The sequence below is a fragment of the Gadus macrocephalus genome, chromosome 23, assembly GCF_031168955.1.
Source record: "Gadus macrocephalus chromosome 23, ASM3116895v1".
Classification (NCBI taxonomy): Eukaryota; Metazoa; Chordata; class Actinopteri; order Gadiformes; family Gadidae; genus Gadus; species Gadus macrocephalus.
Window position 1 is genome coordinate 10,484,418 of NC_082404.1, and position 23,897 is coordinate 10,508,314.

The 23,897-nt window shown below is 47.7% G+C and overlaps 1 protein-coding gene across 1 annotated transcript in view; it reads left to right on the plus strand.

Annotated features, from left to right (window-relative positions):
• LOC132452603 (partitioning defective 3 homolog) overlaps nt 1–23,428 on the plus strand; it is an 83,885-nt gene extending 60,457 nt beyond the window's left edge. Inside the window, exons 12-15 of the mRNA XM_060045289.1 lie at nt 7,851–7,999; nt 11,078–11,122; nt 18,818–19,051; nt 23,084–23,428. Coding sequence (XP_059901272.1) covers nt 7,851–7,999; nt 11,078–11,122; nt 18,818–19,051; nt 23,084–23,370 — 715 coding nt within the window. The 3' untranslated portion in view covers nt 23,371–23,428. The remainder of the gene's footprint in view (nt 1–7,850; nt 8,000–11,077; nt 11,123–18,817; nt 19,052–23,083) is intronic.
• The last annotated feature ends 469 nt before the right edge of the window (nt 23,429–23,897 follow it).

Here is a 23,897-nt window from a genome sequence, read left to right on the forward strand (position 1 = left end):
GTAACGTCAGCGTACCCTGTTATCGCGCCGCGATACGGGGGAATGCGCTGGTGTTGGGTTCCCCCCCCCCCCCCCCCCCCCCCCAACCGTCGGAGCGTTTCCCTCCTGGAGAATGATGAAGTGCACGCTCCCCTTCCTCTCTCCTCGGTTGACAAACAGCCTGTAAGGACGCCTGGCTGTGAGGCGGCCCTGCTGGTCCATTCCTAATCAGTGGAGCCCCCCACCCCCCCTCTAATGTCAAACGCAACGCACGTTGAGAGAAAGAGAGGTTTGTTCTTCAGCTTGTTTTTACAGCCGTACTATGTACCTATTTACCAAAGTTTGCCAAATAATTAAAACAATTTGTTTTATTGTTTACGTTACATCAAGATATTACAGTGTTTAACGTTCCGATAGCGGCGACGACTCATGGAAACTGTCCAGTTTTAACTTCAACTGATACTACAAGCTTAGTTTTAGCTTCAATGCCAAGTGTTTAAATTTGGCACCAACCTTTCAAACCCCAAAGGATCACATTACATTATTTTTTCCTCTGTGCTGATTAGCTGTTATATTTCAAAATATATGAGTGTATTGTTTATGTTGCCATATTTCAGAGGTTAGCTGCCATCTGATCGCCATTTCACCTCGTGTTTCAGAAAAGAGGTCAAACCTCAGATGCGCGTAACGACAACGACTGTTATGATTGTCCCCCCTGAACCGTGTCTGTAGACTTTCCAAACTTTACTCTAACTCCTAAAAGAAGCTCCGCACACATAGCTCCCGGTCCGGAGTTCAACCGGAGGTTTATCCTGCTCCAAGCTTGAATACAGATTCCCCTCCCCTCCTACATGGGCGTCTTCCCAATCCCCGCTGAGAAACTTTCCTCCTCATAAAACACAAAGAGGAGACGAGAGAAACACGATGCAAGCCCCCTAAACAAAACAAACATACAGACAAAGGAGGATTTTTCTTTTTGTATAAGCGGTGATAGCCTCGCTGTGCGACGTATAAACACGGAATCAAACACAACATCCTGGATGCTCCGGGCGTGTTGCATCAGTGCCTCGGAAAAGTGTCAATCTCTCACCTAGGGTACCCTATAGGGCTGAGAGAAAGTGTTGTTGGTTCGCAAACATCTCTCAGGAGAATGAAAGGGTTTTCTTTCCTCCCGACGATGGCAGGAGTATTTTTGTTGTCGTTCTATTTATTGCCCTCCATCAACACGCTGATCTTTTGCCGCTGTGCGTCTTTCACTTCCAAGAGATATCGTCGTGCACCGCTATCGTTGACATAAATAACAGACTTTGGTCTGGTCAAAATATATAGAAAGGGAAGGAGTCTCTGTACGTCGGTCCTTTCGATTTTCTCGACAACCGTTCACCCGGTCGACCTCACACTCGTTGGCTGTATTGCGGAGGACCCAAAGAAATGCAGTGTCGAATGTGATTTTTTTGGGACAAGTGGTTCTCGAGAAGGATGCAAGCAGCAGTTCGGGAGGCCAAGCCATTGGCCCCTTCCGAACAGGCAGTTGTTGAGCGGCACTGCAGCAGTACATTCATTAATTTAACCTCTGTTATAATATTATTCCAAAAATACTTATATTTGTATTCTTATACCTCGAACTGTCAATTAGAACGTTTTACGCACAGGTATGATCGTGAAAGTTTATTGTGAGTGGGTGTGTGTGTCAGTACACACACACACACACGCACACGCACACAGACAAACACAAACACACACACACACACCAACAAGATAATGTGTATACTCTCATTCACCTGGCAAAATAGTCAATACATTTGAATCAATTAGCATCAGCACATTAAACATAATGTGGCATAATTTGAGTGTGGATAATCCAGCAACATTAAAGAAGACTAAGATATTAGCAAGGACTGGTGTGCTAAGCAGAAACGTCAAACATGAATATGCTATGAAACCTCCGACCCTATTCCTAATTCCTGTGTTCTCCAGTAGGGGCGCTGCAACCAGTACTCCATCTGACTCACATTATCACAGTCCTCGTGGATACAAATCCATTCCCATAACTGTGACCAAACGGGTGACCACAGCTCATTCTTATAAAGAGTTTGTGATGGATGACATTGAAAAAAGAAAGGGTAAAAGGGAGAACCAGAGAGATAGGGCAAGAAAGTAAAATGTTGAGTGAGAGAATTGGACCACGTCCAGTTGTCTGGCTGGGAGATGTCACAGGTGACTGCCTCGCTACCCAGACAGATCTGACAGTCGGTCAAAAAGGCTTACACAAATATCCTTGTTGTACACACACAAACACACACACACACACACACACACACAAAAACGTACACTCACTCACACATACGCACACCACGTTCTACAACTTTGCACAAGTGTTTAGACTCATAATAGTTGGTAAACAATACCTTGAATTAACATATAAAGTGGGTACGGTCCGCTTGGACGCGAACAAGCAAACTTCCAGCAGCGCCGGCGGCACGGAGCGCTTTATTTGACTTCCTGATTGCGGGTCCCTCATCAGCCACGCACGGCAAGTGCACGTGTTCCGGCCATCAAACCGTTATCATAATTAGATGGGGTTCATGTAAACATACCCGCAGCCCTTGTCTCAGGCACGCACACACACACGCACGCAAGCACGCACGCACGCACGCACGCACACACACACACACACCTATACACACACACACTTACACACTCACACACCAAGGCACACACAGGCTTGTGTGGAAGTTGGCAAGGAAATATTTTAAGTGTAAGGTGTGTACACAAATACACACACACACACACACACACACACACACACACACATATACAGACACAAAATCCAATACCTTCTCTGGGTTTATGAAACTGGACCTTTTCTCTGTAGTAATCCCTCGCCTGCTAGCATCTTAACTATGCATCCATATATATTTTCATTGTCTGGTTCTGCCTCTGTTACTCCTGTGTGTGTGTGTGTGTGTGTGTGTGTGTGTGTGTGTGTGTGTGTGTGTGTGTGTGTGTGTGTGTGTGTGTGTGTGTGTGTGTGTGTGTGTGTGTGTGTGTGTGTGTGTGTGTGGCCTTGCCCTTGCACCATGACACAACATCGACTCACCCCCAGGTGAACACACATGAGCGCTAATGCACTCGCGATGCATGCCATGACACACGTGCACATGCATTATTGCCTGTGAATAAAAACAACAGCTAAAAGCGAACACAGACCTCGTTCTCACCGTCAGCTGAACTCAATTAAAGCAGCAACACAGGCCAGGATGTCGGGGAAGTCAGCGGAGCGAAGCCTGCTGGCCTCAGTAACTTCCTCCTTTCTTCTACTTCTCATCCACTCTGCTTAATCACAATTAGCAGAAGATTATAGCGGATCATAAGTGTGTTCAAATCCGCCGTGCCCATTTAGTGGCAATGTAAACACAGGTGCAATAAGCCCTCTCCGTGCGCAATTCACAAGCAAACATTTTCTGGGAAAGGTTTTCACTTGAACCCTCTGTGCTTCGAGTTGAATGAAAAAATGAATACAGTGAAATGAAAAATGTATTTGATTTCGACTCTATACAAGTGTTGAACATTCATTCAATAATCAAATGTGTGTTCATTTTTTGTAGTATGGTTAGGGTTTGGTGGACTGAATCAGGAGGACAACCCCCATCTCCATCAGTCACTCTAGGTGAAAGGCTGTAAGCACAGAAAAAAGGCCAAACGACCAAACTCTCTGAATTTTGTTTCCTCAGTGGGAGTTTTTTGAAAGATTGACAGAAGGAGCGATTGGAGGAGTGGAGCTTAGAAGAAAAAAGGGGAGTGCAAGTCAACGGCAACCCAAGCCACGGGGGTATATAGTGTGCATGGGGGGCTTTTAGTGCACACACCACTTAGCCACACTGCCGACGTGTTGTTTGACACATTTAACTCCCTGCGAGGGAGGCAGCGAGTGGATGTAAAACGCCGGGTTAGGGATGTGGATTTAGCCGTGAGCAATGCTTCGCTCGTTAATTTTAGACGACGAGCAAGGAGGGCTTTTGACCGTCGTGTGAGCATCTGCTCTGAAGAATGAAAATTGCTTTTAAACGCTGCTTATAGAACGTGAGAAGAGTCAATGTATTATTCTGATGGAAAAGGCCTTTTATGTAGGACACAGCCAAGGACAGTCTCAATCATCTGGGAGGAGATGGGGACGGGAGGAGAAGACTTTGACAACACTTATCCAACTGCCTTAGATGAGTTGTTTCCCAGGGCGGCTTTCTGCAATGTCGCATGCTCAAGCAATTTTAGAATTATTGTTTTTATTCCTCGGTCAAACATATCTTCTCATTGTCTTTGACAAGACATAGGAGCTCGATAAAGCCTTTAGTGAGCAGTCCATTAGGCAGGAGTCCATTTCAGCCTCCTCAAGTCTAAGCACGTCCATCTCACCCACCCCACTGGACCAGTTCAGTCGGTCGCTTTCCTTCTTGTCAGCTACTCTCGCCCTCTCCTTCAGAGCAGAAGTGTTGGAATCAGAGTTGAAAGCACCTGAAATTAGAGGCACTTGACAATAAGTGTTTCTTTACGAGAACAGAGAGCAGGCGGAAACACGGTGTCTACGCGCGTGTTTGTGTGCGTGTGTGTCAGCGATGTGATTAAGCGCCTGCAACTCCTTTTAATAGACGCGAACGAGCGCTCACGGTACTTTCGGTTCCCCGGGTGAATGAGGCATGAAGATCACCCGCCTGTCATACCAATAACATCCACCCAGGGTGTTAAGGATGACACATCAACTGAATATCTGCGCTGTTTGTACTCCGCCACCTCACGCTGCTGAGCGGGACAAAACAGAACCAGCGTGCACGGGGCTTCATGGCAAGCCGGTGTGGATTTGGGTTGGGTTCGGGGTTGAACTGCTGCCGCGTTTGCACAAGACAAACTTGAACTTTGAGGATCAAGGAACAATGATTAAAGTGGACCAAATGCAAGCTCAAACAAACCCAATGTACCCCCGACCGGGCTACACCGCCCTGTCCCCTGACCCAGGTTCTCTCTCCCCCAGCAGGGCTCTGTCCCACTATCGCACAGGCCCCTGTGGTACTCTGCCCTGTGACCCCCCACCGGGTGTTTAGATAGGGGAGAAGCCTTGTAGATGAACTGGAACAACAACAAAAAGGCTGGACTTCCGACTGGATCAGGTGGCGCCGCCATGCAAATGCCCACACCCTTGATGTGCGATTGCTCACAAACACTTTCCGATCCAATCTATTCCATGATTGCATATCCAGCTTTCCATGGCTAGATTTGCTCTCTCACTCTTGCTCTCTCTTTCTCTCTCTCTGTCTTTCTCTCTCTCGCCCTCTTTTACCGTCTGCCCGGTGTCTCTAAAGGGATGAAAGGAGAACGCCTGCTCCATCCTGTGCTTCATGCCGAGGTCTGTCGTGTTCGATTGCCTCCTCCCCCACCTTACACACACAATAGCGACTTGAGTGACCGAAATCTAAATTCCCGCAGAAAGCATCCCCACCTTCACATCCCCATGCCTCCCCTGCTCGCCTTCCCCTCCCCCTGGCTCACATGTTGCAGCGGTTGACATCGGGGCGTTGGGTGGGGAGGGGGTGGTATTCAGAGAGCATCCGAAGATGAGTGGGAGACAAAAAAGAAATGGAATGATGAAAACTGAACAAATGAATAATATATTGTTCCCTGTCATCTCTCTCTCTTTCGCCTGCGCAGGCAGAGCTCGCCCCCCTAGACTCTTTTGATTCTAGTTGCGATTGTCAGCCGTGGTCGACGTCGCAGCAGCAGAGTCTTTTATTTATTATATTCTTATTATTCCCTTATGTACAACCCAAATCGGCAGTGGATGTCTAACACACAACACGGTATCGCAGCTGTCGGTAAGGAGTTGTTCCTGGAAGGTTTTGTGCTGCAGGAAAGAGATCAAACAGGGGAGCCTGTTCACGGTATGCAACAAGGGGTCGGTGATAGGGTGGCATTGGGCAATGGGTGGAGGGCTTAGGAGAGGGGAGTGAAGGGGGCATGAGGCCTTGTCACCTCAACCGCTGGAAGGTGAGCGCAGGAAGTAAACAGAAAGCTGCTCCTGCTGTTGGTCCCTTCATCTTTGGGGGTCTCCTCTTCAATCTTCCCCCTTTCATATTCAAATTGTAAAGGTCATTCTTCTTGTGTGAAGCAGATTTCTTTAGCCAAAGGTCGTTTGAAAGGTCAATGTGCGTGTCAAAAGCTAAGCTGCAGATCCCTTTTAGTGACGGGAGCGGGCGTATGGCGGAAGATTACACAACTCATGCGCAATACAAAAAGAAAATCATACTCTTTATGCTTGTTCAACCGTCAGCCCCACAGCAGTTGGGAAATGTAGCATTTAGCCTGCCATGCTTGTCGCCGGTATAAAATAGAGAAGGAAGAGGGGGGGGGGGGGGGGGGTCTCAGATCCTGTTGTATCTTTGACACCGAATAATTTTTCATCATCTGTACCCCCACCCCCCCACCTTCCTTCCTCATGGTGCATTGTCCTCTGCGCCAAAGACAGCAGTAATTGTACGATTCAGGAGCGTCAATGGTCTCCCCTGCCATCCATAGAGGGAAGAAAATATGCAAGTTAAGTTATTCGCATGAAGAGAGATCCACTTTTTATTTGCGTGCAAAACCCTGTGATGATCTCTTTGAGGATCTGCAGTGCTGAATATACATCCGAGAGAACAGACTTAACCTAAGAGCTTTCCCCCTGTTCAACGGCAACATGAGATTCACATGAGCGCACACAGACACGCACACACACACACGTTTCTGAACACGAGCAGCCCTGCACGCAACCACAGGCATGGCACGCTTAATCAGGACCCTGGCATGAACGACCGTACTGCCGTCAACATGCAGAACACGCAGGCAAAGAAATGCACAGGAAAACATGATGCAAACACCGCCAGAGAGACAGAAGTGTCGGAAGAGTATGTAGGGGCGTGTCCCACCGGGACACGGCTCCTCAAAGGGTGTGGCGCTTGATTGGAAAGGCTCTCCTTTGCAATGCAAATATCCACGGACCACCTTTTTCCTTCCACCCTGGCACCTCCGCCCCTCTCTCCGCTCTTCCACGGCGACGGGGTTTTCAATTAAGATCCTAGACAGAGATGGAGAGAGAGAGAGAGAGCTCAAAGGGACGCTGCAGGCACCGATGGGTCGGGCTCCCCAGACAGTTTGTCGGGGGAGGGGGGCTGGGATTGAATGCATGGGGTAAGGGGGTGGTGGGGGTGGTGGAGGTGGTGCTGGTGGTGGTCGGGGGTGGGCTTTGACCTTAAATGGGAGGCATGGCCTCACTAGCAGCCCATCCCCGTCCCATCCACCACTCCTGGCCTGGGGTGAACCCAGCAGAGGTGGAGACGTCCTTGAACAGCCATGAATGATTGGAAGTGACTCAGGGTGACGGCGGTGGTGGTAGGCGGGGTGGGACTGGGGGGGGGGGTTGACGTGTGTGTGTGTGTGTGTGTGTGTGTGTGTGTGTGTGTGTGTGTGTGTGTGTGTGTGCGTGTGTGATCATGTAGGGAACGTAGATTGCATGCCAATTTCAATCTGAATAGACTAGATTTAAGTGAACGGACTTGCCTTTGTCCAGCACATTACTTTCCATATCCCATATCTTATTGAAAACAGATGAATATGTGTGTGGCAATGCTTTATATTTACGATTCTTTCTGAGTGATGTGGGGTTGTATAGTGCCTGCCAATTATTTTTTTGCAATCCACGTACTAAAAAAAAGGTCTAATGGCATGTTTGGAGAGTCACATACCCTTGCATAAATCGAAAAGTGAATCAACTGTAAAACCCATGCACACTAATGCAACATATAAAAAACAAAGCATGACTTAACAAGAGCTCTCCTCTCTCCCAGCTCGCTGAGCCCGGACACGGACGCAGACGGCTCCTTCCAGCGGGAGGGCTTCGGGCGCCAGAGCATGTCGGAGAAACGCACCAAACAGTTTGAGAACCCCGCCCAGCTGGAGATCGTCAAGACGCGCAAGTCCAAGAGCATGGACCTGGGTAAGCACAGTGTCTTCTTCTAACACTTTACACTAGGGGGACCTTAAGGAATCATTCATTAACGTTAGTCAGTAAGGAGCGTTATCATGTAGCATAATCATAGAGGATTTCTACAGGTATATGTTAAAGTGAAGGTACGTTTTAGAGGGTTGGGGGTTACGGTTTTAGGGTCTAATAATATCTCAATTTAACGTCTTCGCCCGTCCATTCAACAAAGAAGTTTTACAGGCTGCCCATTCACATTGTACTGGGCCTTCTCTTGCTCAAACTACCAAACTACCCCTCCCCCCCCCCATTTATGCCCTATTTCCTGTTGGCTTTTTCTTTCCTCACTTTGTGCTATGCATGTAATATGCTCCATGATCGGTACTTCAGGGAGAAATCAGGGAGAATAATTGGAAAAAAATAGACCAGTTTAGCTTCTGGTGCATGATGGGTAGCCTCATTTAGAGGGAGGATGCAATTACCGACACCACAAAACACAGGGGTGCACACACACAACTTTGACAAACACACCCACAAACACGCACACACACCCCCCAGACACACATCAACACACACATAGACAGGCAGACACACATACAAACTGTGCCTGGGGTGAGGGACTTATCAGACTATGCACCCAAGGGCGTCAACCAAAGATAGTGCCTCTCCCAAATCGTATCGTATGGTTCTTCATTTCGCTGGCCAAATGAGCTTTCCTTCCCCCCCCCAGAGAACACTGCAGGCTGCATTATGATTGACCGTGCTCATGTTTGTGTCAATACTTAAACCTTTGTCTTGGTGATAGGCTGTTATACACAGTACGCTTGCTGACCATAGTCCTGGTGATAGGCTGTTATACACAGTACGCTAGCTGACCATAGTCCTGGTGATATGCTGTTATACACAGTACGCTAGCTGACCATAGTCCTGGTGATAGGCTGTTATACACAGTACGCTAGCTGACCATAGTCCTGGTGATAGGCTGTTATACACAGTACGCTAGCTGACCATAGTCCTGGTGATATGCTGTTATACACAGTACGCTAGCTGACCATAGTCCTGGTGATATGCTGTTATACACAGTACGCTAGCTGACCATAGTCCTGGTGATAGGCTGTTATACACAGTACGCTAGCTGACCATAGTCCTGGTGATAGGCTGTTATACACAGTACGCTAGCTGACCATAGTCCTGGTGATATGCTGTTATACACAGTACGCTAGCTGACCATAGTCCTGGTGATATGCTGTTATACACAGTACGCTAGCTGACCATAGTCCTGGTGATATGCTGTTATACACAGTACGCTAGCTGACCATAGTCTGATGAAAGGCTATAATAAATAGTACGGTAGCTTACCATAGTCCGGGTGATAGGCTGTTATACAGAGTATGCTAGCTAGCACTTAGTCCTAGTCATGGGCAGTAATGCAGAGCATGCTAGCTACTGGCTTCTACTCATTTCATGCGGTCAACATTATGCAGAGCGGAAGTCGATATGCAGGGGCTGTTAGTCAGCACTCTGAGGGCAAAGGTCGACCTGACCAATTAGCTCACGATCTTATCTTATCCATTATGTTCTTAGTGTCCAACACAGGTTGGAATCGCATGAAAGGAAATGCCCAGAATGGATGAGGAACATTGATAGCGCCGTGATCATGCTATCATCGGAGCAAATGTACCTCTTATCAACGGCTCCAGTAGGCCTACATGTCCTAATCGCACCAAAGTGGTGTCAGCGTTTCTTCACAAATGAGATTAGTCTGGGGGGAGAAAACGATCATTGCTGAGAACTAGAGAGCAGTTCATCCGTTGATAAGATGATGTTCCATCACCAACTCCTCCGCAGTAAGTCTCGGACTGGAGTTACAGCGCGCGCGTTTTCAAAGGAACACGCAGCTGCCACCGCCAAAGGTCTATTACCGCCTCAATTCATCTTCACCAGCCTTGATACATCAGTGTTCCAGTTGGCGCTCAATGTAATTTACCTCAGCCGTCCATGTTGCTGCACGAGGCATGCCAACGAGTTTGAGAAACACGGTGGTGACAGTATATCAATATAGTGTGACTGTCCATCACTGGCGAAGCAGCATTATTAAAACTGTATAGGCGAATAAATACCTTGTTCCTTTTCTACTGCGTTTTGACAACTTGCAGCACGGGTGTGAAGGCGGTGGCATTTAAATCAATGCTGGGATCATGAACACAGTACAGTGAATCATAAGCTAATTGTCATTTTCTAACAAGAAAATTGCTAGATTAAAGGGGGGCATTTGCAATTGCTGCTTAAATGATTAACCTTTATTGAGCATAAGAGAGTTGAAAGAGATGATTTAATGATGGAATAATGCAATGAGTCAAGAGTGTGTAACCATGTGAATTCATTTCATCATGCTTTTGGTTGCTTCAAAATCATGCCATATGGATATTTAATATATTATTTAAAATATGATCCAAAGAAGATGGGAAGCAGACACAAGATAAATGTTGAATCTTTGATGTGAAACATGTATTTCATTTGGTCACTGTATCCTTCAGGAAATCACCTGATGGATACCCAGTGCGTAAGTTTGCGGTTGGTTTAAGGTCTTGGGACTTGAAAGTATAGGTCCGCAGTAGCTCAAATCCAAATCCCAGACCCGAGAGAGTTAAAAGGCCTGTCACAGAATGGAAAAATGCTAAACTGGCCCGACAGCCAGTGGTTCCAATCCCATTTAGATCAGAGGGAGAGATTAAACGGAAGGAAGAGAAGGTGGGGGGGGACTTTGTCGTCACTAATACATTAACACATTCATCCTGCTTTACCTGAAGATGACCGAGATTGACATGCAGCCACGAACGGCACGTCTGCTTATATCATGACTCTAAAGCCATCCAACCTCGTGCTCACTATCTCAACGACTCTTATCTGGATTGTTTTTTAGCCAACATTCTGCATATTTCACCATCTATCTCATCCTCTCTCTCTCTCTCTCTCTCTCTCTCGCTCTCGATCTCGGTCTCTGATTTGCATGTGCCTTTTATTATACATGGCATGCAGTGCAACTAACCAACACTAACACGTGTATGCCCTTGTACGTATGCCCTTCAACAGTAGCTGATCTGCCTAACTACTACCCCTGCTCAGCAAGCACCAGAGGTAAGCAGCCAGGCTAGACAACCCCTTTCACCACAGGAACACCACCCCCCCTGCCCGCCAGCTCCTCGGCGTGCCATTGTTCTCTGCGACTCAATACGTCCCATTATTTCCCCACCAATTAGAAATCATCTCTTGTCCGGAGGTAATCTCAATCAAATCAAATGACCATGTTGAAACCATCATTTTTCATTACCGATCACTGCATGTCTCAATGGAAGCGGAGGGGGATTCTCTGTGCTTCATCAATGATTGCCGCTTGATGAGCAAGAGAGCGAAGATGTTGCAGAGGGAGAGAGGGAGAGGGAGAGAGAGAGGGAGAGGGAGAGGGAGAGGGAGAGGGAGTGAGATGGTTGGGAAAGCAGGACCTGGCAACACGTCTGCAGGCCTGCGCCATTGTACTTGTGCTGTAGTGAATATGATGAGAGAAAACAGCCATCACTGTGGGAGGTGAGGCCGGGCGGACGTTAGCCAAGACGTGGAGTGGCATTTGACAAGCGCTCACTGCCAGTTGGCCTGTCTGACGGCTGCAATTAATTCATTTTAGGCAGGATGTTGTGAGCGCTTGCTGCAGTGTGTTAGCGCAGGCCACGCTCACTTAACATGCTCGCCCGGTTGTGGCAGCGGAAGAAGACAAAGAGAGAATACATGACGGTTGTATGAGAAATCCATTGTAGAACAGCCATTTTGTTCAGTCTGAATATACCCTTAATTAACAAACCGTGCTAATGAATGAATGGATGAATGAGTGACTGAGTCTGTACCAGCCCAATATAAAGAGGGGGAAACAATCTTTATATATATGAAGATGAACAGCACATTCAATATATATTACTATATATAGATGACTATATATCAATCAAATAGATATAGATTAAAAACTATTGAGTAGATTCAATAAAGGGCTGAAGAAATTATATTTATATAATTGATATATAATAGCTATACGCTTACGTTTTCTCACAGTATATGCTTTCCATTTTAATTTTTGCATTACTCCAACACCTTATATATACTATATATATATTATGACCAACTCGATGTAATCACCGTAGCCGCGGCAATGCGGGACCTCACGGTGAACGACAAAGCTCAATTGTCGTGGCATTGTGCTCAACAATCTCAGCGCCATGGCAACGCGACCCAAGCGCAGTGTACCTGATTGAGACGTCCCTGTGATTCCACCGCGTCATACGAAGGACGTACCCCTCTGGGTTAACGACGCGCAGCTGGCAGATACGTAGAGGAGAGGCCCCGCTCTCAACCCCGGGACGTCTTCCGCCTGCACTGGAGAGAGGCTCGGACACGGCTTTCCCATGGCCACCTTGGCGGCTATTCTTAGCCTAATTACCCTTTTAACACTAGGCTTTAATGGCCCTCCCCCCTCCCCTCTGAATAAATGATGTGTAATGGAATCCCTGTCCATACACAGATCTGTACATGCGTGGTGAATAATGGCGGGCAAAGCACAGATTTAGCAGCTCTAATTACACCATGAGCTCTGGCTGCTTTTAATACCGGCTGTTGATTTATTCATGGAGTTTGCCGTCGCCCGTTCTCCCACCTGCCCCTGCAAATGCCTCCCATTAGTTGTTCCTCGCTTTGTCTTTCTATGGAACAGGACTTTTTTTTCTTTTTCTTTTTTGCGTCTTCTCTACCCGGGAACCGAATTCATTTTGTACAGGTGTACACCTGTAGAAATTAAAATTAACTTCTTCTTCTTCTTCTTTTTCTTTGTCTTTTTCTTCCTCTTCATCTTCGACTATTTGTATGACTTCGACGTCTTCTTCTTCTTCTTCTTCTTCTTCTTCTTCTCCTTAATCTTCATCATCATCTTCATCTTCTTTTTCGTTTGTCTTCTTCTTCTTCATCCTCATTTTCTTCTTCTTCATCTCCATCATAATCTTCCTCTTGTTATTTTTCTGCTTCTTCTTAGTGTATATCATCATCTTCTTCCTCTTCTTCTTCTCTACCCCCTCCTTGCGCCGCTGCCTCCCGCTGTTGTTGTGGATACGAATCGAATGATTTTCATTTCTCCTCCAGACGTGCGGGGAGTGACAAGCCGGAGTCTGTTTTGCGATGGGGAATATGTATTTTCCGTCCCCCCCCCCCACTCTGAATAGTATGAGTGAGGTTGAGACGGGGGAGCAGCGGGGTAGGGCTGGGGTGGGTGGGGGTGAGGCTTCTGTTGTGTGATAGGAATCACATAATAGACTGGCACACAGATAGCTGTCCGTCAAACTCTCCCAGCGGAGGTGGTTGCGTGGGGGTGGGGGTGGGGGTGGGGGGGGGGGGTGTGCTTCAGAGGAAAACAAAGGCAGGGTCCTATGAGGATCCACGGTGTGTCGCTCTCTTCTCTCTCTCTCTCTCCCTCACTCTCTCTCTCTATTATGTGTCTACCCTTCTCACACACTCTCGGTTTCCCCTCAAACACACTGCGCCGACCAGAAACAATGATAGGTCGGTTGGGCAGGGGGTTGGGGGGGGGGGAGGGGATTTGTAGTTCTGCAGTGCCACGTTTCTGACTCGTGGTCCTGGCGGGATCATTTCCCTGCTTCCAAGTACGGCAGATGTCACTTGTGTTCCCCCCTCTCTCTCCCCAGAACCACTACCCTCTCTCTCTCTCTCTCTCTCTCTCTCTCTCTCTCTCTCTCTCTCTCTCTCTCCCTCTCCCTCTCCCTCTCCCTCTGTCTCTCTGGCCTGGAGGGGGCCCAGCCTCCATTGTGCCACAACACACGCACCCTGACTACAGCTCTGTGCTGCCTGTTGGCAGAATCTGTGCTTAAGCTTTGAAAGCCCCACATTTACATGTCATTTGGACCCGCTTTTGATAAGGGTTTCATTCAACGGGGATGTGAAAAGCCAATTGCATCCACACGCACACGTACCTACGCACGCACGCACACACACCAACATAAGATTGCACACATACATACATGGATGCTCGCCTGCATGTATGCACACACGCACAAACTCATAAAGACACACACACATACACACACACACACACACACACTCACAAACACATATGCATGCATGCACACACACATTCGCCCTCACCTTTGAGTCCACGTTGACAATTCATTGTCCTTTGTGCACACACACACACACACACACACACACACACACACACACACACAGACACACACACACACACACACACACACACACACACACACACACACACACACACACACGAAAACACAGCATTGAATTTTCATTGTCCATTTTGATTCATTCATTTCCACCTTTTCCTATTTTTTATGGGAGGGGGGTGTCCTGTGTCCTTCCGTGTCCTTCCGGGATGAGACTACTCCTTTTGATGAAGTCAATTTACATGATTTCCACTCTGGCTGTGAATTTGTCTTTCCCCCATGTTTTCCTGCAAGCAGTCTGAACATGGCTGCTCTAATCAGGGACGTCCTCTCTGCCTCTATGCCCTAAAGTGGCTTTCCCATTTCCCCCACTCAGTGGACATTTTCAGAGACGCACAGAAAGTCTGTTCTGTCTCGCTGCGACGACCACGACCTATGATGCAAGACCCCCGTTCAGTTGCTCTCAGCGTTTGCAAGTCAATGTTCACAAGGAGCGCCCCTCGATCGACTGCAGTCCAATGGCTCATGGCTACGGACGGCTGCTGGAAATACTGGACAGGACCCACCTCTCTCTGGCTCTCTTGACCTCCTAGACCCTACGTCTGTTATGGGTGACAGGGCTGTTACTCAATCCATCAGCGAAGCTCGATGGAAGGCAAACCAAGTGGAGCGGAGGAGAACTTGGAGGGAAGGTGTTGTGAAACACCCCCTGAAAGCTGTCTCTTTTCCAGATTGTTGGCCGGTTGTGTCATTTTTGTGAGCATTTCTTCTGGGGAGGGATCTAAATGTCTTCAAAATAAATGTATTGTTTATTTTCTTTATCCGTGTGTATGCTGCAAGAAGCTCAATGTGTGTGTGTGTGTCTGTGTTTGTTTGTGTGTGTGTTTGTATGCATGTGTTTGTATGCATATGTGTGTGTTAGTCAGTGTGTGTGTGTGTGTGTGTGTGTGTGTGTGTGTGTGTCACGGCAGGCTAATCAGTAGTGGAGCTGGTGCAGGTTTGCTTGGTTAAGGGATCAAGGAGAGATTAGCAGAGAGGGTTTAGACGACAGAACGAGAGGGAGAGCGCCATGGGGAAAGGGAGAGAGAGAGGGGTGTGATAGACAAGAGAGAGGTAGAGAGACAGGGAGAGTGGGAGTAAAAGCGCTGCCTCCAGTGAACTAATGATAACAGTAGCGGCACATTTGGGATTATCGTGCTGTTCTGGCACACTGCCTTCTTTTGTCTTGAGCCCTTCAAACATAGAGGAGGAGGAGGAGGGAGAAATAAAAGCTCTTCTCCAATTTATTGTGAATTAATTCCGTCTTAATGTTCACCTCCTTTCCGTTCCTCTCCAGTCGAGTTGCTGTTATAAAGCCCTTTGTCAAAATTAAACTCTCACAGGGCTTCCCAGGCTGCGCCCAAATGAGATTTGACATCAACCTCCTATCCCACTTGAACTGTCATAAACAACCAAAAACACACAGACGGAAACAGAAAACTTGAGTCTTGGCCCTTTCTCATCGCACAATGTCACAGTGAATCCAGGTGATTTTTGAAAAGCAATCAAACACATATACAGACCCGTTGTCTAATTCCCTGTAATTATTGAACCGATGGGTCATTGTTTTCTTTGTGTTCCTTGTTGTTGACAGGCGTCTCGTTCTGAGTTTAGCTGTGTGTCCACAAAGAGAGAGAACGATCTCCTTTGTGATCGCCCACAGCTGCTGGAGCACGCTCCATTTAGACCTCTTTAAACACGTCAGGGGCCTTATTGATGAGGGGCGCACACCAACCTCACCCCGTGTGTGTGTATTTATTGAAGCAGGTATGTGTGTGTGTTTGTGTATGCATGGATTTGTTTGTCCAATCCTGCGCACTGCGGCGTCCTGCTGTGTGTTTGTGGGTGCCTATGTGTGCGTTTGTTTGTGTTCTTATGTGTTCACATTCCTACTTGCTTGTGTGTGTGTGTGTAGTCAATTCTGTGTGTGCACATGTGTGAGTGCACGTGCGTGTGTGTGTGTGTGTTTGTGTGTGTTTTTTTCAATCCTGTGTGTGCAATTGTATGTGTGTGCATGTGCGTGTCTGTGTGTGCTTGGGATAACATTAGTCTCCAGGCAGGGTGGTAGTAGGGAGAGGGAGACCACATGGCCAGGACACGGTGTGATGATCCATGGTTTACATCATCTGCATCCACCCTGAACAGAGCAGCGCTCCCTACATGTGGACAGGGTCAATACAGAGCCCCCAGTCCCCCCCCCCCCCATTACTCCACATACACAGGGTCCTGAGAGAGAGAGAGAGAGAGAGAGAGAGAGAGAGAGAGAGAGAGAGAGAGAGAGAGAGAGAGAGAGAGAGAGAGAGAGAGAGAGAGAGAGAGAGAGAGAGAGAGAGAGAGAGAGAGAGAGAGAGAATCTATTCAATCAACAGGATATCCACCGTTACTGATTGTTTCCTCGGTTGAAGTTTGCAATTAACAAGCCTTCAGAAGGGACTCGGAATAGAAATCCATCGGGTTATGTCGAAGGCAGGGAGCGCGGCGTCAGGGCGTTGGGGCGGCAGTGGCGGCATCTCGCCTCGAGGTGGAATGAGCGCGACAGAAAATCAACCAATCGGTTTGTTTACTCCTGGTGGGGTTAAGGCAGGGGGGGGGGGGGGGGCTGGCTGATGGGAACAGACGGGAACACGGACCGACCACACACAGACACACGCATATACTGACACACGCGACAAAATGCATTACCGATGCTTGGGGTCTCGCTACACTCACATACCCTAAACGAAACCTTGGTAACCATTGGAATAATAAGTACAGCTGTCCAGGGATCCTGTGGACCCGGTTTAGCTCCCCCCCCTGCTGGGCCTAATCCCTTCCTCCCCGCGTTTCCCCTGAGGCTTTTATATTCGTTTCGTAGTTCAGGATATGTCTTGCTCGAGTGTTATTTTGAACTCGCTGTTTTTCCTTTCTGTTAATCATATGTAAATAATTGTTGTTCTATAATGCCTTAAGGTGCGTGCACACTGCCTCGTCAAATACCAATAGATACCAACGCACACCAACATGTTGCCAACTTCTCTCAACATTTTCTAGTTCAGTTTTGGTGATGTTAGGGCATTGTGCTACAACTATATTATTGGACTATTTCCCCTTTTAGAGGCTTACTTTTTTCTTCATTGATGAGTTGGTGTTTTCAGGGACTGTATGTTCTTCCAGTGTAGGTCGTGTTGTTTTCAGTGGACACAAAGCGAGTGGAAGCTGTGCACTCAGTGGTACGGCCCTTGTGTTGTGCAGCTTACTGCAAGCTTACATCCACACAGGGTTAGGCCACAGTTCTAAAGCAGGGCCGGTCCTCGTAATAAACAAGATGAATGACGTTTTGAGAGGCTATTTTCAAGTCGGTTTTGGATTGTGACCGTGTGAAAGAAACCAATTTTATTTATTCATGTTGCTTAAACGACTCTGTCCTTTGCCACTTTATCCACAGTGCAACGCTCGTCGAAATAATCACTTCCACCTAACCCTGCCTGCGCTCCAATGACCACTTAAGGAATCGGAATGAAGTTCACAGTCCATTGAAACTTTCTTTGTATTATCTTCATTATTATATTGCATCTGGCAGATGTGGATGATTGTTCTGCCAACTGTGTTACATTTGTAAGCATTATACTTCAGCCTCATCATTTCCCTTTAAAAACTCTGTCGGCGCCCGGACAAAGGTTGAGTTATGGCGTTCACCGCAGAAGTGTCACAGCAGGGGTATAATGGTCTCTTCTTGGTGCGCATCACTGTATTGGCTGTCCGATGGCATCATTAATTTCTTGAACCTAATTTGCGTCACCTTTTTTGCCTCCTTTCTTGTTGGGAATTGCATGGCAAGAGCTCCGTATTACTTCATCTCAAACAAAACGTAATAAAAAGCGAATAACTGTGAGACACAACAGTTCAGCAGCCTGAACCACTTCAGCAGTGGTTCAGGCATCCCCTCTGTACTTTAAATTGAGTCCCACGTTCCATTAAAAAGTAAGGGTGTAAAATTTACGGTAATGGGGTGATTCCACTGCTTGGGTTATAAGAATGTTATCTAAAAAAAGGTGAATGCAGCACTTTTTTAACATAAATGTGCTGAACAAGCAAAAAACGATTGAGCTGGGCGATAACAGTGTTCCTGGGCCACCATGGCTAGGTTTAGGTAAACTTAAATGCAATTTCACTTGTAGGACCAACAGTTTGTGCGACTTCCTTTCGATACTTACTTTACTTTTATTGAACTTGATAATATGTCTATAATATTGGGTTTGTGTGTGTGTGTGTGTGTGTGTGTGTGTGTGTGTGTGTGTGTGTGTGTGTGTGTGTGTGTGTGTGTGTGTGTGTGTGTGTGTGTGTGTGTGGAAATGTAGATCGTTCAATTTAAAATGATACAAATTGAAAAAAAGAAAACCTGATGTAAGGAGACCGTTCTGAAAATGTAGATTGAAACGTATTGCTTTAATTTTCTATTTCGCCTTCACTCACTCCCACCCAGCCATATATTTATATAAAATCCAGCTTTCAAAATACTTTCTATATTGACGGTTTGAATTGCATCAGACAGCTATAAACTCACTCTGTCACTGTGTGTTGACAGGAACCTCGGAACAGGAAGTGGGACCCTCGCTCGGCCTGAAGAAGTCCAGCTCCCTGGAGAGCCTCCAGACGGCCGTGGCGGAGGCGTCGCTCAACGGCGACATCAACGTGCACAGGCCACGCCAACATATCAATCGGGGGCGGGGCTGCAACGAGAGCTTCCGGGCAGCCATCGACAAGTCGTACGACACGTCCGTTGCCGTGGCCACAGAGGAGGACATCGGAATGGAGACGTGTAAGTGTTGAATACGTTACATTACGTTAAATTAGTGTGTATTCCCATGACATAACGATCGTTTTTTTTCTTTACCCTAGAATGAAAGGGAATTGGGGGGAGGTGTGGGGCAGGCCGGGGTTCAGTTGGTTGCATTCCGCAAGCTCAACACTAGATGCCACTAAATCCTACTCACCGCACATTTAAGTATTGATAACATGAATCATATTATGAAACGGAAATTGCAAGGCCAGCAGAGGTCTCAGAGCAAGACATTTTCTACATATAGATAGACTCAGTACAAATCAAAGTGAAATCAGAAACTATAATGTAATGCTCCTATACTCTGGAGTATTACATGAGAGGGTTTGTGTTTGGTGACGACAAAGTGCTCTCACCGTCACGAGTAATCATCGGGGCTTATCAACACAAACACAATGGGACAGCCAAGCTGCAACCTACCCCATGAGACCCCTCGGCTATGTCAGGAATCATCTCCAACCCAAAGTAGGTTACAAATCCCCCACTTACTCCAGCAGCGTGCGCACAATAAGAGTCTCTAATTCGCCATCATTAATATTCACACATGTGATTTTGAGGAGAAGGGTTCCAGACAACACGTAGTCCCCCTGGGTGGGTGGGGGGGGAAGGGGGAAGGGGGACGGGGACAGGGGGCGGGGGGGGGGGGGGTAGCGGGTTCCACACACTTAAAGTGCACACCGTCGCTCCTTCCACCGGCGCCACACTACACGCAAACAAAACAACACGCCGCGGTTTACCACGGCGTCTTCTGAGAGTGCACACTGCGAGCACAACCTCGCGCGAACACCGCGGTGTTCGACTGTGTTTAGAGCGACAACAACATAAAAACGTGCACTGCACAGCGCACGGGGCCTAGAGGGTTGGTGCGTACAGGTGTGCTGTGCATAAAGGGGTGTGCGTGTTGTATTTTTATTCCGTGGCTCGGGGTGAGTGTCCTCAGCCTTGGCAGCTATACACGAGGCCTGGGTTGTCTCCGCAGCACGGTGAGAGAGAGACGGGGAAGGAAGAGGCAGTCGCGCTCCACTGTCGCTTGAGCGAATGTATCAATCTCAGCCCGGGCGTCGCGACGACATAAGAAGCCACCGCTTTGCGAATATAGAGACAGACGTCGTACATCCGGGGACAGGTAATAACGCGGCAATAGCACAAGAGTAATCGCACAGATACCGAATTTCCATTCAGCGTTAAAGGATTCCATTAAAACAGCTGGTGGGATGTTTGGAGGAGAAGCAAAGGAAGAGAGGGGGAGGGGGAGGTTGAGGAAGGGGAGGAAAGAGAGGAGAGGAAATTATTTGCCTGAACCGCTTTCTTCTCATAAGCTCTGTTTGCAATGAGCTAAATACAGTCTTATCTCGGGGGGGGGGGGGGGGGGGAGAACGCAGAAAAATGGGGGAAGAACGCATTTATTTTTTTCCCCCTGCAAAGGTATATTGCATTCTCCCCTCCCCGTGATATTCAAATAACTCTGTTTTTCAATTTAGATAAAAGCAAGCGGCCCGTGCTTGTCTCTGAGGTTAATAGTCAAAGTTGACAGATAAGCCGCTTTCCCCCTTCTGCCGCTCGCCAGACTTTTTATTTATTTACATAAAATAAGGACGTGGCATCGGCTGAGGGGGAGAATCTGTCCCCCGGAGATAGCCTACCGGGCAGCCTGCCCACGCGGCCCCGCCCTCCCTCCTCCGCTGCGTCTTTATTGTATTTGTATTTATTTATTGGAAGGGAAGTAAAGAAACCGTGGGATAAAACGAAGGAAGGCAAAACACGGGTTGGAACTTTAGACTGGGGTGGGTTATGCAGCTGGAGGATTCTGGGGGTTTGACTTGTCTGGCAAGGCCCTCAGCGAGTGTTGTTTTTCAGTCGTTGCACAATTGGGTTTCATCCCGCTAGGCTTGTGCCGGGAAACATGGGCAAGATATTGTCTGTGACTGACAAGGCCAGTTTGGATTTAGTTATTATTGTTTCACACCCCCTGAATACTTAATATTTAATATTATTATGTGTTCTGTGTTATTAAATATAACACTTCGCTGCAATGTGTTGTTTGTATCTTTGTATTTTGCACATGTAGCTGCACCCCTGCAGATGCACGCACAAACACACACACACACACACACACACACACACACACACACACACACACACACACACACACACACACACACACACACACACACACACACACACACACACACACACACACACACGAGCACGCACACACACTCAGACACATACGATGACATTCTCCCAGACACACACACACACACACACACACACACACACACACACACACACACACACACACACACACACACACACACACACACACACACACACACACACACACGCACAGAGACATACACACACACTAAACCCCCAGATGCCCCAGAACTGACTGCGTTTAAAAGGAGGAGCAATAATAAGAGATAAGAGAAATAAAGCAGAGTGACATGAATACAATTGCTAATTGCACATTTTTCGTAAATGCCAGATTCTTATTTTTCTCAATCTTCCTAGCCTTTGTGCTTAAGTGAATGATAAGCGAACAGCATAATGAGTGATATAAATCCTAGCCATCCATAATCTTAGGTATTATCACCTGCTTTATCGTGTCCCACACCTGATGAGTGTAGGCTGTGTATCTGGGAGCGAAGAACGGTTAATTAAAAAGGACTCTGTCCAACTCAATCCACCAAATGCCTAACGCCTCGTCTCACTATCTTTCTCCGAGCTCAACCGATCCCATACCCTGACACACACATGGCGAAGGGGAGAGCGAGAGAAGGGGGGCTGGATTTTGCATTTCAGTGTGTGGGACCCCCCTCCCCCATCCACTTAACTCATCCCGCTGCGTCTCAATGTCGTATCTATCGCTGCGTGCTCAAAGTCTGCGTCTCGAAGCCCCCCCTCCCCACAGATAAGCGCGTTCCTCAGCTCCCATCAAAAGGCAGCAACCCAGATGAGGAGATGTGCAACGGCGTAATAAACCTCTAATCTAAAGGACATCTACCTTGGCGCTCTGGGCGAGTGATACCCCGCGAAAACACTGTTGACGGCTTTCGCCATGCATACCGTGTTTTTTGCAATTAAGATCTTCCCCGCTTCCCCATGAGCCCTTTGGGGGGGGGGGGGGGGGGGGCATTTTAAATGTATAATTAGTGACACGTTAATTAGGTTTTGCACATCAGTCTCGGTGTGATGCCATGTGAAAGTTTTGTGCGTAATCAACCCGGTGTCGTCCAAGGAGAATTTTAATTTGAAGTCCGCGGTGGAATTTGTTCAGACGCCAGTGGAGACGCTGATTGATATTGCTGACGTGCAAAGTTTATGAATATATATTCATAACATGAAGTTCAGTGGAAGGATTTGTACTGCTCCCTACTTTGGTGGATGATGAATGATTTATCTGGGAGTGTAACGAGTAATGTTTGATCAGCTCGAAAACATCTTCAACACTATTCAACAAAATAAAGTCAATTTAATAGAGGTGTTGAATAGACAGAGAATAGGAATAAGGAGGCCTTGTGCTTTACTTCAAACATGAATGCTGCATATTATTGCTTTGACTCAAAATGAGCAGGTGTGAATTTTACTTATTTGGTTATTTCTCGTTTCAATCCCTCTCTCTTCACCCAACTCGCTCATTCTCCCTCCGTGGGTTCCCTCTATCCCACTCTGTGTCTCTGTCTCTCTCTCTCTCTCTCTCTCTCTCTCTCTCTCTCTCTCTCTCTCTCTCTCTCTGTCTGTCTGTCTGTCTGTCTGTCTGTCTGTCTGTCTGTCTGTCTGTCTGTCTGTCTGTCTGTCTGTCTGTCTGTCTGTCTGTCTGTCTGTCTGTCTGTCTGTCTCTCTCTCTGTGTCTGTCTCTCTCTCTCTCTCTGTGTCTGTCTCTCTCTCTCTCTCTCTCTGTGTCTGTCTCTCTCTCTCTCTCTCTCTCTCTCTCTCTGTGTCTGTCTCTCTCTCTCTCTCTCTCTCTCTCTCTCTCTCTCTCTCTCTCTCTGTGTCTCTCTTCCCCAGTGGACGAGGACACAGAGGGCAGCACCCGCTCAGGGAGGGACTCCCTCTCCACCACGGGGGACCCCCACTCCCCCGTGTCCCTCGGGCCGGGGCGTCGTCCGCAGGACGACGGCAGGCTGCAGCCCCCGCCCCCGGAGCAACGCAGCCGGAGGAAGAAGAAGAAGGAGCCGGAAGCAGAGGAAGAGTCAGTCGATGGATCGGGGAAGAGCCCCATGGACGGCAAAGAGCGGGAAAAGGGCCGAGGCAAGAAAGGTGTGCTGAAGGGCCTGGGCGACATGTTCAGGTAAGGACAACGATGATGTCTGACCAACCCGCCCCCCTCCCGACCCACCCTACCTCCCTACATACACCCCTCAAACACACACATCCTGCCGTCCCCCGGGGCTCCAATCGTTGCGTCCACTTTGATTTGAATTCCACTTTGCCTGCCGGAACGTTTGGTGTGAATTTCAATGTGCTCTCAGGATGCTGCCGGGCCTAATCACAGGTCTGTCTCCTTGAACTCTATGAGAGGTGTGTGTGTGTGTGTGTGTGTGTGTGTGTGTGTGTGTGTGTGTGTGTGTGTGTGTGTGTGTGTGTGTGTGTGTGTGTGTGTGTGTGTGTGTGTGTGTGTGTGTGTGTGTGTGTGCATGCCGGTGTATGTATGAGTGCGTGCGTGTGTGTGTGTGTGTGTGAGAGAGAGTGAAGGTATTTGCTGGTGCTGGCGTTGCTGGTTAGGGAGGTATTGACCTCAAAGGCCCTCTGTCACTTTTGAAGCCGATTATTTTTAATAAGGGCACACATGTTTTATTCATAATCACATGCAGCAGCAGCG